Source organism: Phocoena sinus, chromosome 8, assembly GCF_008692025.1.
Source record: "Phocoena sinus isolate mPhoSin1 chromosome 8, mPhoSin1.pri, whole genome shotgun sequence".
NCBI classification, from domain to species: Eukaryota; Metazoa; Chordata; class Mammalia; order Artiodactyla; family Phocoenidae; genus Phocoena; species Phocoena sinus.
The window spans coordinates 85,013,573-85,029,807 of NC_045770.1; the positions used below are offsets into that span (position 1 = coordinate 85,013,573).

General features: G+C 37.5%; 1 protein-coding gene across 4 annotated transcripts in view; it reads left to right on the forward strand.

Annotated features, from left to right (window-relative positions):
- The window catches only part of HIPK3 (homeodomain interacting protein kinase 3), a 97,494-nt gene that overhangs the window by 65,234 nt on the left and 16,025 nt on the right, over positions 1-16,235 (forward strand). For all 4 annotated transcript variants that reach the window (XM_032638918.1, XM_032638921.1, XM_032638922.1 and 1 more), the window contains exons 3-5: positions 6,010-6,133; positions 14,524-14,643; positions 15,783-15,869. In XM_032638918.1, coding sequence (XP_032494809.1) covers positions 6,010-6,133; positions 14,524-14,643; positions 15,783-15,869 — 331 coding nt within the window. The remainder of the gene's footprint in view (positions 1-6,009; positions 6,134-14,523; positions 14,644-15,782; positions 15,870-16,235) is intronic.

The window sequence follows — 16,235 nt, forward strand, 5'->3', positions numbered from 1 at the left end:
AACACACACACACACACGCGTGCGCACACAGGTTTCAACTTTGTTGTGTTTATTCTCGTGGCCGCTCATCCTTGACCTGTGCGTGCATACCTATTTGAACAGTAATGTAACAGGTAACTCCCATCACTTGTGTTCTACTTTTCTACTGACCATTCAGACTTAGTTCCTGATTGACCCTAGGGTTTGTAATTATGTTTACAACTTCATAAAAATAGAAAGTCCCTCACTGATCAACAGGGAGTGTATGAAAGGAAAATTGACCCATTCTGACTCAGGGCAACATTTCCTGGTTTTGAAAGACACACACCCACTCGGTAGTGCTTACATATGTCCAAGTACTGATCCACTGAAGTGGGGTTGCTTTCTTTCTTGGTACCAAACTTTGCATTCTTAAAATACTTCACCATCTACCTATTTATGCTGTAGATTTGTAGTAATAGACAATTTCCAAACGTTTGAACCTTATCTCAATCGTGGGGCTCACACATTCTTTCTGGTATCTTCTTCTTGTCAAAAGTAGAGAGAAGCATGTAGCTATACACTTGTATGTAGAGGAGTATCATCAAGAGAAGCCTGGATAGCTGTACCTTTCATTTTTACTGAGTGACATTTCTGACAGAATCATCAGAATCTGGCCCTTAGTTTTGTCATTTCAGAAATTATTTGATCAGTGTCCTAGACTTGACCAGACCTGGGTTCTGTCACTAGATTCTCAAGAAACTGAAATGTATCAGCATTATGCTAGTTTATTAACTTTAATGAGAAACGTTAGGCAGACTAAATAATCAAGTTGGCCTAAGCATTCTCTGTATATGAAAAAATAAGTTAGGAGTCATATTATGATCACTGTTTTCTTGATGGCCGTGAAATCATCACATGAGTTCATAGTTTAATGGCGTTTGCAGGGATAACCCAGGGCATCTTTCTCTTATAAGAATATAATTGTTCCTAGAACTTGACATATTGAGTTCCTGAACTGAGACATCCCTTTTCCTAACACGACTAGGTTTCTCTGACAGTAATTGAATTTTCAGCTTAAAAAAGTAAATAAAAATGAAATAAAGTAACTCCACTAATAGTTATCTTCTTCTCTGAGTGATGGTATTTCACTATTCTTAATTGAACCATCTACTGCTAACATTCTTTTTGAGTTCTCTAGCAAAAGACCCACAAACCATTCAGAGTTCAGTTTACCCACTTAAAAAAAAATTTTTTTTAGCTTCTTCACTTTACCTGTATGTTATATCAGTGTTTCAAGGTTTTAGAAAAGTAAAAAAAGATTTGGTCTTAATGAATATTGATAAATTTTATTAAAGGCACATGGCAAAAAAAGGAAACATGGCATTTTATATATAGATTGCCTTTGTTACCATATAACCTAAATTTTTGAGTTGGTTTGTGGATTTGACACTTGCCTTCTAATTGTGAGTTATTATTTATAGAGTGGTGAACAACAGGTTTAGTTATACTCTCCGTCCAATGGAGACAAGCCTTGCCTGTCTACAAAAGTACAAATGATATCTGTTCCCTGCTATATCCTTAGCACCACCACGTTATAGCTGCTCAGAGGGGAGTTAAGTTAGATGAGAAAAGAAGTAGAAGAATTTCCTTTAGGTGTAGAACAAAAGATTTATTTTAAGAGTGGTCCATAAATTAGAATTTCTGCTGTGATCATTTATATACAAAAGTATATTTAGCCCAGAGGAATAATTTGAGAGCCAATTAAGATACAACCAGAAAACTAAGCTTTATTCATTACTGACAGATGGATATATTATTCTTTAGTGCATAATTTGATTTTAAAAGTTTATTTTATTGTAAGACTGGCCAGCAGAGCTCTGACAGCTCTGGCAGTTTCATCCAGATTGTAAATGCTTAATGGTATTGCTTTCCTACCTTTTTACATGTGATGATACATATAGAAAATATAATGTTTTATGGCATGCCACGGTAAACTGGAGAGAATTTAGGCACATTTGACTCAGACTTGGTGAAGAAATTTATTACATTTTCTTTATGATATGTAGTATTATAAAATAAAATACAAAAGCTTTTGGGAAGATAGTTGTGGCAGCCTTGGAATTGTGCCATTCGGATCCACTTCAAGAGAACCTCCTGTGAAGAGCAGTTAACTGACAGCCTCCAGCTGTTGTGCCTTTAGGTAATGCATCAGTGCTCAGCAGAGGCCCCTTTGCTGCTGGGCTGCTCTCAGCCAGTGACCAAACACAGTGGGGGTCCTAGAGCTGCACGGTTCTAGTTTGATGGGGAACTAGCCTAGCAGATAATTTTTGCCTTGGGGACACCCCATTGACCCTGTCAAGATTTTCTCTTAACAGCACTGCTGTTGGAGGTTCTTTCCACCCAATTATTCCTTTGCACTTCTTTCACAGGTGTCAGAACTGCTCAAGGTCTGAAGCTCTCTTCACCTATTCCTTCTTCCTGTCCCTGTGTATCCTTAAGAGACATTTTTCCGAAGAAATTTCTTGCACATCTTATCTGCTTCTCAGAGGACTTAAACTGATGCAATAATACATAATGAATTTGTATAAAACTTGCAGTTAAAATTCTTTCATTTTTTTTTTTTTTTTTTTTTTTTTTTTTTTTTTTTTTTTTTTTTTTTATGCGTTACGCGGGCCTCTCACTGTTGTGGCCTCTCCCGTTGCGGAGGACAGGCTCCGGACGCGCAGGCTCAGCGGCCATGGCTCATGGGCCCAGCCGCTCCGCGGCATGTGGGATCTTCCCAGACCGGGGCACGAACCCGTGTCCCCTGCATCGGCAGGCGGACTCTCAACCACTGCGCCACCAGGGAAGCCCCTCTTTCATTTTTTAAAATGAGAAAGTTGAGTTTGCTTACATAAATACAACTTTTGAATGTTAGATTTGTATTTGAAGTGGTTTTATACAATTCCTAGTCAAGAGTTTGAAAAAGTCTCTATATTCTTGTTACTGTCACCTAGAAACTTGGCTCATTCATTAAATGGTAACAAATGGCAGAAGGAATTCATCACTCTTTGTCTAGTTGACAGAAACTCTTCTTAATTGTTAACCAGATTTCAAATAATTTTGGTCTCTTTAAGTTGAATATCCTAGATACTATCATTTTGTTAATTTTCTTTCATTCAAATGCAATGTTGAAGTTTTCTACGGTAGCCAGTTTCAAGACCCATGAATTTTTTATATTAATTATTTCAAAATAATCATAAAGCCCTTATACACAGCTATAGCTCAGTCTTATTAATAAGTCTTCAGGATTCAAAGTAGTACATGATTAAGTATCACTAGTGAATCTCATTTACTCCATACTTTTGAAACAGGCTGCCTTTTGCTTTGAACCTTTTAAAGTACAGATTAGTATATACCCTTTATAAACTCTTGTGTCCATTTCTCTTTCTGCCTAGACTTCTGTTCTTTGAGGCCTAGTTCAAACCCACATTTCACACTGATGCTTTCTTTCCTTTGTGTGAATCAACCTGTGTTGGCATGACTTATCCGAGAAATGTTTACTGAGTGCATATTCTCTGCTATGTTCTGTGTATAAAATAGTGAACAAAAAAGGATAATATCTCTCTATATTGTGAATACATAAGATTGATAATTTAGTGTAACCTATTTTTTTCTCTTTTTACAATACAGTTTAGCATTTGCTTATAGCTGAATATAACTCGTGTGTACATCTACACACTTGCTGAGTATTTTGTCAAAAGAATGAAGAACTTTTATAACTATGTTTTAAGGTTCTTTTATGCCTCATAATATCTCCCCATGACACTTACTTGTTTTTCACAAGTACTTGTGCATTAAGAGCCTGCTGAATCTTAAGTATTAATTATAGCAGAGGTGTTTAGGAGTAGAGAGTCCCTGGACAGATCCCAAATCTATGGTAGAAAACAATTTGTTTATTATCCTTTGAACTTACTCTGATCAGAAGAGCTGTAGGGAGGACATGGAATAGTTTTCCCATTGAGTCTAGTGCTTTGGTTCTTCACTTTGGCCATGTATTGGAATCACCTGGGGAGCTTTAAAAACTACTGCTGCCTACCTCCCATCCCCAGAGTTTCTGATTTAATTGGTATGGGGTGTGGCCAGGACAAAGGGATTGTAATGTGCAGCCAAGATTGAGAACCACCACATTAGGAGATAGTGACAATCAGCACTCTCAGTTAAAAAAAATGAGCAGAAGGCTTATTTTTTAAAACTGTATAAAATATACACTGAGAGATCCTGGGAACAGTGCCATCCCAATAGTAATGAGGACCCATAGCTCATTGAGGGAGTTCTGACTGGTCAAGTCTGGGAAAATTAGAGCATCAAAATAAGTAATTATAGTAATGGATTATAACCCATTGAATAAAATAGGAATCCATTATACTTACATAGGTAAATACATGAATAAATTGAAATTGGATTATTTGTACAGTCTCAAATTGAAACTCCACAAAATGCTTCATTACAGAGGGGAAAGGAGAAACTTGATAGTGGAGAAATCTAGCAGATACCATGTTAAGTAGTCAGAGTGAATATTATCAGTAGTGGAGCAAATCAAAATTTCGTAACACCTGATAGCATATAATGAGAAAAAAACCCCATCACTTTTTAAACATTTCTCCCAAAGATCTATAACCTTCATCTAATTACAAGAAAACATCAGACAGACCCATACTGAGGGACATTCAACAAACAACTGACCTGTAATATCTTATGCCAGGGTCATAGCAGTCAAGGAAAGACTTGAGGGACTATTCGATATTGGAAAAGACTGAAAGGGATATGACAGCTAAATGCAGTGCACGATTGGGAATTGGATTCTTTTTCATAAAGGACGTTATCAGTGTAATTGGCGAAACTCGCAGTCCGAGGCTTAGATGGTGGAGATGTATCAGTATTTGTTTCCTGATTTTGATGATTGTATTGTGATTATGTAGGAGAATATTCTTGTTTGTAGGAAATACGAAACATGCCATTATTTGGCAAATTACTCTCAAGTGGGTTAGGAAAAAGTATTCATTGTACTGTTCTTATAACTTCTCTGTAAGTTTGAGACTGTGCAGGATAACTATGATTGTATGACTTTGTATTTAGAGAACTCTTAGAATGTTAATTTTCTTATGGAAAAGTCATGTGAAGTAGCAACACAATTTATCGGGGAATTGTATCTTTCATGAAATAATTTTCCAAATAATCAAAGTTCTTCAAGTGGTAAAATGCTTTTTTAACTGTTTTGATGTATCCTGTACTTTTCTGCCTTTTAAGGCCGAATATATTGAACTTGGTCTTATCTGTTTTGGATAACAAATAGCCCAGTTTTTATTATTATCTTCTGAAGTAATACCCACGTCTAGATCGATGGTTAGCCTTTGGGGTTTTGTTTTGTTTTGTTTGGGTCTTATCTTCTGGTGTCTGGCTTTAAGTTCTGTTGGTGTCATGGTGCATGTATTTTTAATTTGTCAGTTCTCTTTCTTTTTTTTTTTTTTTTTTTTTTTTTTTTTATGCGTTAAGCGGGCCTCTCACTGCTGTGGCCTCTCCCGTTGCGGAGGACAGGCTCCGGACGCGCAGGCCCAGCGGCCATGGCTCACGGGCCCAGCCGCTCCGCGGCATGTGGGATCCTCCCAGACCGGGGCACGAACCCGTGTCCCCTGCATCGGCAGGCGGACTCTCAACCACTGCGCCACCAGGGAAGCCCTGTCAGTTCTCTTTCTAGTGTGTTATTTCTAATCTCCTGTAGTCTCAAAAACAAGATCTATGCTTTTCCTTTTTTTACTGTCATGTTAGTAAAACTTGGATTAAGTATAGATATTTTATCATAGCAATGTTGTACTCATAGCACCCCTTGAAGTTTAATTCAGGATTATGGCTAGGTTTCTACACGTTCTGGAAAATGAAGAATTACTATAAATAGTAGATGATTTCGCTCTCATTTTACAAACTTCTCTTAGAATATCAGATGAATCGGATAATTTTAAAAGAAAACTGCTGATTGATTGATTATTATTATTTTTTTTTTAATTTCAGAGCTCCAGAGATTATATTGGGGTTGCCATTTTGTGAAGCCATAGACATGTGGTCACTGGGATGCGTGATTGCAGAATTATTCCTTGGATGGCCTCTCTACCCAGGAGCCTTGGAGTATGACCAGGTAATAGAACTGTCGTGATAACCCAGTAGAATTGGTAGAATGTAAGGAAAAATAATAGACTTACAGGAATGCATTTTCCCAGGTATATAATACAATACATGTGAGACTCCTTTTAGAATAAATTGGCAAAACCTTGGATCTGACGGAATTTAAATTCAGGACTCAAAACAGAACTTGATTTTTAAAGTGTTTTCATAAACAAGGGTATAATCCACAGGCCTGAAAACCTTTTGGGAGAATTTTTTTGGTACCATTTTTATATTATAGATATATAAAGGGCTGGACTGTGTCCATTTAAATAATAGTGCTTTGCTTGGGTGACAGACATCACTTGGGTGATGACAGCTGAAATGTCAGCCTCTCCCAAGGAATAAAAGTCATCATAGCTACTGGTCTCGAACCAACAACCTTTACTGGTCTTAAGTACCTCAGTCACCCTAACCCTCTTTAGTATTTTTAGCTGTTTTTGGTGGTGCTAAAAGTCTAGCTTAACATTATTGAAATGACTCTCAATAAAATCCAGCAAATCACCTCACTACACACTTTTCATGGTAGTTTTCAGGTGTGTTCATTAGTCTCTCTAAGCTACTAGACAGTGTTGTTTGCTATTGGTTTTTAATATCAAGATTCTTTTTTGGGTAATTGTTATCTTCTTCACTATTATTTGAAAGTTTCATAGCATCTCCCTTATTAGAGATATATATATATATACTCAACTCATATTTTAGTAGAAAATGTTAGAATTAACAGTGGTTACATATATTTTGTCTGGCTTATATTTTTATTTAAATGTTATACTATTTAACTTTCAAACATGAAAAAAAATAGAAAACAGAACATTTTAAAGCACACATAACTTGTAGCAAAATGCCTGATTTCTAAGATTTAGCTTTCTGTATAAAAGGGGATACGAGAGGTAGTTAATTTAGTGACTTAAATGTTGCTGAGACGACCCTAAAAGTCATTTAATATTAATTATTAAATTAGATGTTATCGTTAACTTTAATCTTATCCTCTTCCAATGACTTTCTACCCATAAAATTTCTCTTTTAGGCCAGGTGTTTTTTTAATATTCTCTACTTTCCCCCTCCATGTTGAGCATACCTCTTAAAATACCATTTCTATAAAAATTTCCATACATTCTAGCTTCCTTCATCTTTTTACCCAATCATTAACTTTGATGCAGGTGCCAAACTGTTACTAGTTTTGAAAGAGTTAGTGATCTAGTTGGAGAGTCCCATAATCCCTTAGCTGCTGAAGTAATGAGGTACCTGTCAAATTGTAGAAATATACCTTTGGCTTTGTGGACCACAATTTATGACATGCATAGTACTCTGGAGCAGGACACCATCTAGTGGCAATATAAAGGTCAGTTTGCTGTTGTACTCTGGACTTGGACTTTACAGTTCTAGTGTTGGACAACTAACGTTGATACTGAAAAGGACCCTACAGATTATCTGGTTACTACCCCTTCACATTTTATAAAGGAGAAAACTGAGGCCCGGAAAAATGAAATGACTTGTCAAAAGTTACAATGGTAATTTAACACAAAGTCCTGACCAAAGCTCAGTTTTTCTAAAATCTGTAATAGATTTCTTTTTTTTTTTTTAAACTGGGAGGTGTTATCTGATCCAGATTCACAATATTTTCAGAATGTATATTACTTTAATTCCAAATGGGTACAGTAATTGAAAAAAGTTAATAGCATACAGCATCAATGGCCACACAGTTATCAATTCAGTGTTTTAAAAGGTATTTTCCAAAATATATGAATACAAGCAAATAGGAGTGATGTGTTTTTTGGTTCCAATCTTGGACTTCATACTCATTTTCAAATATGATGCTTGCTGTAGAGGTTTTGATAAATGTCTGTTTTCAAGATAAGGGCTATCCCTTTATTCCTAATTTTAAGTTTTTTTTTTTAAGGAATTTTGCCCTTTTTAAAACAAATTTATTTATTTATTCATTCATTCATTTATGGCTGTGTTGGCTCTTCGTTTCTGTGCGAGGGCTTTCTCTAGTCGCAGCAAGCGGGGGCCACTCTTCATCGCGGTGCGCGGGCCTCTCACTATCGCGGCCTCTCCCGCTGCGGAGCACAGGCTCCAGACGCGCAGGCTCAGTAATTGTGGCTCAAGGGGCTAGTTGCTCCGCGGCATGTGGGATCCCCCCAGACCAGGGCTTGAACCCATGTACCCTGCATTGGCAGGCAGACCCCCCAACCACTGCCCCACCAGGGAAGCCCTAAGTTGTTTTTTTTTAAAATCCTAAATTGGTTTGGACTCTGAAATGCTTTTGTGCATCTATTAAAATATTCATGAGTGGGGTTTTTTGGGGTTGTTTTTTACTTTAGTCTATTTATGTGGTTGAATTTCATAAAATTTCCTCAACTCCCTGGATTATGATCATTTAATTGGGATGTAAAAGGGCACGCCTCTGTCTGTTATCTGTTTCCTATTCTGGGCATCAGCTGCCATGATATACTTGGATACCCAATTGGGGTGTTGTTGCTATTTTATTTTTTTAACTTATTTTTTGCCTTACAGTGACAGTATGGTTGGCAATAGTAGTAACATTACTAATTAATACTTATCGAGCTCTTTTGGGTGCCAGGAACTGTCAACACTTTAACTCATTTAATGTTCACAACAACCCTATGAAGTTTTATAGATGAGAAAGTTGAGGTGTGGGGAAGTTTAATAAGCTTGCCCAATAGTCTAACACGGGCAGTCTGAATCTAGAAGCTATGCTATTAGCAGTAGACCACCTCTACACTACTTCATGGATAATGATACTTTCAAGACACTAAGAGTCCAGCTGAACCCTGCTCTAGTCTGCCCTAGCTCCCTGGCACTGACCCTCTTCCAGACTCCACCTCTACCCTACCACTGTCAATCTGCTATTGCTCGAAGAGGGTTTTCACAGTCTGTATATTAGTTATTCAGATTCATCAACCTCCATTTGTATTCTGTCTCCAGATTTGAGTTCTAGGGAAGGAACCAGCAGCCTATGCTAGTTTATCGTTTTGTCCCGTGATAACTTTTTTTAAAAATAAATTTTTATTTATTTTTGACTGCGTTGGGTCTTTGTTGCTGAGTGCGGGTTTTCTCTAGTTGCAGTGAGCGGGGTCTACTCTTTGTTGCGGTGCGCAGGCCTCTCATTGCAGTGGCTTCTCTTGCTTCGGAGCACGGGCTGTAGGCGCGCGGGCTTCAGTAGTTGTGGTTCGCGGGCTCTAGAGCACAGGCTCAGTAGTTGAGGCAAATGGGCTTAGTTTTTACACGGCATGTGGGATTTTCCCGGACTGGAGCTCGAACTGTGCCACCAGGGAAGCCCCCGTGATAACATTTTGTACAAATATTTATCTCTCAGAATATATGTTGTACAAGATATTCTTCTTCCGTTTTGCTTTTGTTAATAACATTGCTTTTAACAACAGGAGTGTTTGTATATTACAAATATATCAGCATTATTTATAAAGAGTGGAAGCCCAGCCAATTAATTTGGAAATTCAGTTCAACACAAGCACAGAAATTCTATATTTTATATCTCTAGCAACAGCTTCAAAATATTATAAATCTAAAATTGATAGAACCAAAAAAAGAGACAAAGCCACAATCATAATTAGAGATTTAAAGCACATTTCTTTCAGTAATTGATAGAGAAAGTAGATAGAAAAATATCAGCAAGAATATAGAGGATTTGAACACATGATTAACCAAGTTGACCTAGTGATACAGGCATAGAGCACTACACCCAATACTACACGCAAAACTGCAGGATACATACTTTTTTTTTTTGTTACGCGGGCCTCTCACTGCTGTGGCCTCTCCTGCTGCGGAGCACAGGCTCCGGACACGCAGGCTCAGTGGCTATGGCTCATGGGCCCAGCCGCTCCGTGGCACGTGGGATCCTCCTGGACCGGGGCACGAACCCGTGTCCCCTGCATCGGCAGGCAGACTCTCAACCACTGCGCCACCAGGGAAGCCCAGGATACATACATTTTAAGTGCACATGGAACATTTACAAAAATAAAGACTTTCTGTGAAATATATTGTAACATCTCTTTCTTAACCCTTGTTGATATGTCTTTTGTGTAACCTATATTTAACCTTGTAATATTGTTTTTTTTCAAAGGAGGTGAAAAAGACTTAACAGTATACGTATAGTATACTTAAAGGCCAAATTTGAGTCACCAGGAAGAACTTTTCAGACTATTTAAATTCTTTATTATGGGCTTTGTGTTCTAGCCCTTTAATCATCTGTGTCATCTCTTAAAGTCTTTCCAAGGCAATTTCTTCTTTGAATTTTGGATTCTACAACTGGGCACTGACCATGTTGAGAATATATTTTGTCATATGTGCATTTTATTTCTTTTCGTATACAAATGTATTTACTGTGTATGTGTAGAGAAGGCTGCCCTGTGAATTGGTACTGTGCTTGGATCCCTTCCTGTCTTAATTGTAGGTATACTGTCTCATTAGTGCTATAGGTACTCAATTTGACTTATATTTACTGGGGAAATATCAGTAACATTCTAGGAAGTTAAATAATATTTTTATGGATGAATGGACAGTATTTACTTGGTAAATGTTGATTGTTCTTGAAAAATGTTTTTTAGAGTTTAGGTAGAATCTTATCCAGAGCAGCCGAAAGCCTGAATTTATATTCAAATTTTATTATGCTTGGTAATATCAAATATCTTATGTAAGAAGAATAGAGCTCATTCCAGGGGTGGGGGTGGGAATCTTTAAAGAATTCTATTTTGTCAAGCAGGTTTCAAAGAGACCTTCTCCAGTTGGCTCAAGGAAAAGTTCATTTATTTTTGTGTGGACTGTCCAAAAATCCAAGAATGAGCTTTAATATGACTGGATTTTGTGAAGTGTGGAGTTGAAGGTGCTTTTAGGTTCAAGGCAACACTTAGAGAAATTAATAGGCTTTGGTAGAATTTCACTCTGGTGCTCGATCTTAAGTATAACTTAGCTGCTCTTTAAGTGCTTTTATCTGTTCTAACTTGCTACTCAGAATTCCTGCTCACTCTTAACTCTGGTTATGTTAACATGGTCATCAAACTCTAGCTCTGCCTTATAACCCTTCAGCTCATCCTCCAACAGTATCTGGAATTTCTTAGTTTGCGTTTCTGACACTGTAAATCTGATTTGCTTAGCTTAATTCTAGTTGAGTTCACAAGGCAAATTTATGAATTAATTGCTTCTAGGTTAGGTCCCCACCCTTCATCCACTGGAGACAGGAGGGGCATACAGATGGAACAAGTTCTTTTCAAATGACTGGCAGGCATTACGACCAAAAATAAGCTTGGCAGGTTCATTTGCCGTTTTGTTTTTTCAGTGCCATCTCAACTTCTTAGGTATATTAATTGCTCTATGGTATTCTCTTAGCACTTTGTTTTTTTCTTTATAATGACATTTCCTAGTTTAATTGCAGATTATGTGCTTAAATATTTATTCTACTGAATTTTTTGAATAAATTTTGAAGATTGGCAACATATTTTATTGTTCTGCATAGCTTTAGCATCTGACCCATAATAAATGCCCTGTGTATGTTTGTTGAAATTGAATTGTTGAGCACCTTTCTTACCATCTGCGATACTCTGGCGCAACATCAAGATACTAAGCTCTTAGTACTTTTCATTTTCTGTTTCCGTAAAACAAGGAGCTCAGGCACTTGGGGGATGTGGGGTGAGGGGGAGGTACTGCACTTTAATGTAACGAAACTAATTTGTAAGGTGGAGATTTTAGTTATCATTTCATGTAAAATTCGGGATACAAATAGCATGAACATAGACTCTTGTTAGGAGGCACGTAGTCTAGCAGGGAAAACTGACGTGTAAAGATAATTGTAATGTAGTGTTATAAATGCATTAAAATTGTTATGTTCTAGGTGTGATGGTAGCACAGAGGAAGGTGATTGCCTCTGTTTTGGATGGTTAGGCATGGCTTTACAGAGGAGAATTTCTTGAATTGAGTCTTGAAGAAGGAACAGTAAAAGTTTGCCACGTGGATTTGGTGAAGTGGCAGGGAGGGGAGTAAGGAGGGAGAAGAACAGGGATGTTGATAAGTAGGGGTTAGAGAGCAATCTAGGAAAGAGAAGCTAACCCATGCAAGGTTTAGCAGGTGCTAGAGGGGGCTGGAGTACAGGAGCATGTAAAGAGCCCGGAAGAGATAAAGCTGGAGGGCCTGTGTGCCATGTTTAGAGATTTGGAATCCATCCTGTAGGCAGTAAAGTAATTTTATACAGGGGAGTAATAATCAGGTTTTCATTTTATCAAAATGGCTGTTAGCAATTTCTTGTTCTTAGCAATGTGAATAATGAATTGGGAGTGAGTGGATGGAGTCATTAGGGAGGCAGGTAATTAGGAGACTTGTGAGATTGTATAACTCAGAATTGAAGAAGACCTGAAAGAGGAATGGAGAGGAGAGAGAGTTATGAAAAATACTAATGAGGTAAGATTGTTACGGTTTTGGATGTTGGGTGATGAGGGCGAGGTACTTGTTGGGCATAAATTTCAGGTTTCTGATTCGGGTGGTTGGTGGTAGTCTCCAAAGGGGGAAATACATGAGGATTAACAGGTTTAAGGAAAATCAGTTTAGAATATGTTCACTTTGAGGTACCTAAAGGCCTGCCAGATAGAGAGTATCAGTAAGCAGTTGGATCTACAGCTCCAGAGCTAGAGATAAATATTTAGACATAGAATTAGAGATAAAACTATGGGCATGTGGGGCTTGTGGAGGGAAAGAAGACAGATAAAACTCTAGAATGCAATGCCATATAACAAATGGAGGAAGGCAGTTAAAGAGTGCCAAGAAGTAGGAAGAGAAATAGAAAAGAATGATGTGGAAATGAAAGGAACAGAGTTTTCAAGTTATTCACTTGAAAATAGCCAGTAGTGTTGAAGTAAGATAAGGATTAATATGTGACAATTAAATGTGTCAGTTAATAACAGGACATTATCATTTCGTGAGAGTAATAGTAAAATTCCAATTGTGTGTTGAGGTTAGAATGGAAAGTAAAATATAGACCACTATTTTAATGCTTTTAACTGAATGAGAAAAGTGTTTTAAATAGTTAAGAGAGTTTTTGGGGTTTGTTTTTTTTTTTTAGGCTGGAAGATATTAAACATTTTTGTAGATCGAGGGCAAAAATCTCATACAGAGGAAGAAATAGAAGATGCAGGAGAGGATGGACTAGTTGTATTTGAGGTTTAAAAAAGGAATCCTGTGTTCTCAAACACAGTTTCAAGGGGTTAAGCCTCTGTTTATTCCCTGTGCTGCCCAGTTGTTGATCTGGGGAACAGATATTTGAGGGCCACCTATGTACCAGACACTGTCATGGGTGTACGTGTAAGAAAACAAAACAAAGTTCTTCCCTCATGAAATTTACATTCTACTGCAGAATGGGGTAAGAAAATACAAAGTAAATGTACCAGAATATCAGATGATAAAAAAGCACAGTAGAGAAAAATACAACAGAATAGGTAGAGATAAGGGTACTAAGAGGGGAGAGCTTGTTCTTATTTATTAGTGGGGCATGAAAGGCCTCATGAATAAGGTAACATCTGAGGTGAGAGCTGAAGGAAGTGAAACACTAGCCATACAGATGTCTGGGGGAACAGTGTTCAAACAGAAGGATGTTAAGTTCAGAGGCCCTGAGGCTGGAGCTTTTCAGTGTCCTGAGAGAGCTCATCTACACTGTGTCCTCCTCTACTGACTCAAGCACACATATGCCAGTGACATAGATGCGTCCCCTCCAGTGCTCCCATAGCCCTAATTCACCACGTCAACTTGTCACTAAGTCAAGTAACTTGTCAGTTGCCTGTGTAGATTTCTCCAGTTTCTCCAGTGGTTTCCCAGTATTGCCTCTCAGAGTAAAATCCAAACTTCTTAACCTACTGATAAAGCCCTTTGCCTGCTAGATCAATTTTGTCTCTTGCCATTTCTCCCTTAGTGAACTTCAGTCTCTGAATGTGTGGATGTATTCTTTTTATTTTCCATATTTACTCATATTATAACCTTAGCATAAATCATCATAATTCAGATTTTTTTCCATTCCTTCAGGGCTAACAAACTGTTTGTTCTTTTTGACCCAACTTGAGCATCACCTCATCTGGAACTTTATATGACTACAATTATTTTATGTGTCTCTTCTTTGTTTTTCCATAAGGCATGTATTTATTATACCTGTATTATATCAATATATATTACACTGTATTATAATTGCTTACTTGTATGTTCCCCACTGGACTGATTTCTTAGGGCACACACTGTACATCATTTAATTCTTGATCTAACATCTACCTTAGTGTCTGATATAGTTGTTCAATAAATATCTTAATGCAATAAAAGAATAATTCTTCTGTTTTGTAAATTATTTTTCAGATTCGATACATTTCTCAGACTCAAGGTTTACCAGGAGAACAGTTGTTAAATGTGGGTACAAAATCCACAAGATTTTTTTGCAGAGAAACAGATATCTCTCATTCTGGTTGGAGATTAAAGGTAATACATTAAAAAAAAAATTTAGAAAAACATATTCTAAGATGCCTCATGTTCACAGATGTGCCTATTTTTCTTTCATTGCTTTTTTTTTTTTTTTTTTGGCTGTACACGGGCCTCTCACTGTTGTGGCCTCTCCCGTTGTGGAGCACAGGCTCCGGACGCGCAGGCTCAGCAGCCATGGCTCACGGGCCCAGCCACTCAGCGGCATGTGGAATCTTCCCAGACCGGGGCACAAACCTGCGTCCCCTGCATCAGCAGGCAGGCTCTCAACCACTGCGCCACCAGGGAAGCCCTCTTTCATTGCATTTTTTTCTTCTTTTGCATTCTTTCTTTTTCATTGCATTTTCATTTTTGACAATCCCCACCCCCCACTTTTAACAAGGAGAGTCCTTTCTGAATACCTTAGCTCATTCTCTAACCTGACAGCACAATTATTAACTCATTTTAAATAGTTTAAAAAAATTTTATGTGTATCATTTTGTGTTGTTTATCTTCCCTACCCAGTTCTACATTTATTAAGCTTTATAGGACGGGGATTGAATCTAACCACTTACTACATAACCCAAGTACCTAAATTATTCCTAAGATTAGTAAATCTTTAATGATTCACTTTAGTTATTTTGTTAAGGAATTTATCTATATGTGTAATATTTTTTGATCTGAACCTGAACTTCTCATTTTTTGTATACTTCTAAAAACTTACATTAAAAAAAATTATTTTATTTATTTATTTTTGGCTGCATTGGGTCCACTCTTTGTTGCGGTGCATGGGCTTCTCATTGCAGTGGCTTCTCGTTGCGGAGCACAGGCTCTAGGCGCATCGACTTCAGTAGTTGTGGCTCGCAGGCTCTAGAGCGCAGGCTCAGTAGTTGTGGCACACAGGCTTAGTTCCTCCGCAGCATGTGGGATCCTCCCGGACCAGGGCTCAAACCCGTGTCCCCTGCCTTGGCAGGTGGATTCTTAACCGCTGCACCACCAGGGAAGTCCCAAAATTACATTTTTGTTAGTTATTCTTTTGAAACTACTACTTGCCTTAGAATATTCAATATATTAGGCTAAATGTGCCAGAATTGAAGAAATAAAGGATTTACAAATGGTGGGTAAATAAGATATTTTCCTTCTCTGATATATTCGATAAGACACTGGAAGAACACGAGGCTGAGACAGGAATGAAGTCTAAAGAAGCCAGAAAGTACATATTCAACAGTCTGGATGATATAGTGCATGTGAGTACCACAGACACATTTGTCAGTCTTATGCTTAAGTTGGTGGAGTTGAATGCCAAGAATGCCAAAACACGTTAATCATTTTCTATATGACATAGAATGCTTGCTGTTTTTAAGCTTTTCAAACAAAATTGATTCTGAGGTTTCAGGGACTAAATTGCATTTGTCTTTATCACATATTTAATTTGTATTATTCAAGCATTTTCTTTAAAAAGGAAAACTCTAACAGACATGTTTCTTTTCCTTACCTCTCTCTAGAAGTGGATATTTGTTTAGTTAAAAAAAATTATTTTTCCTGCTTTGAATGCTCTTTGGTACCTCAGAATATTTTTGAGGATTTGTTAAACTCAATTGTTCTTTCTTATT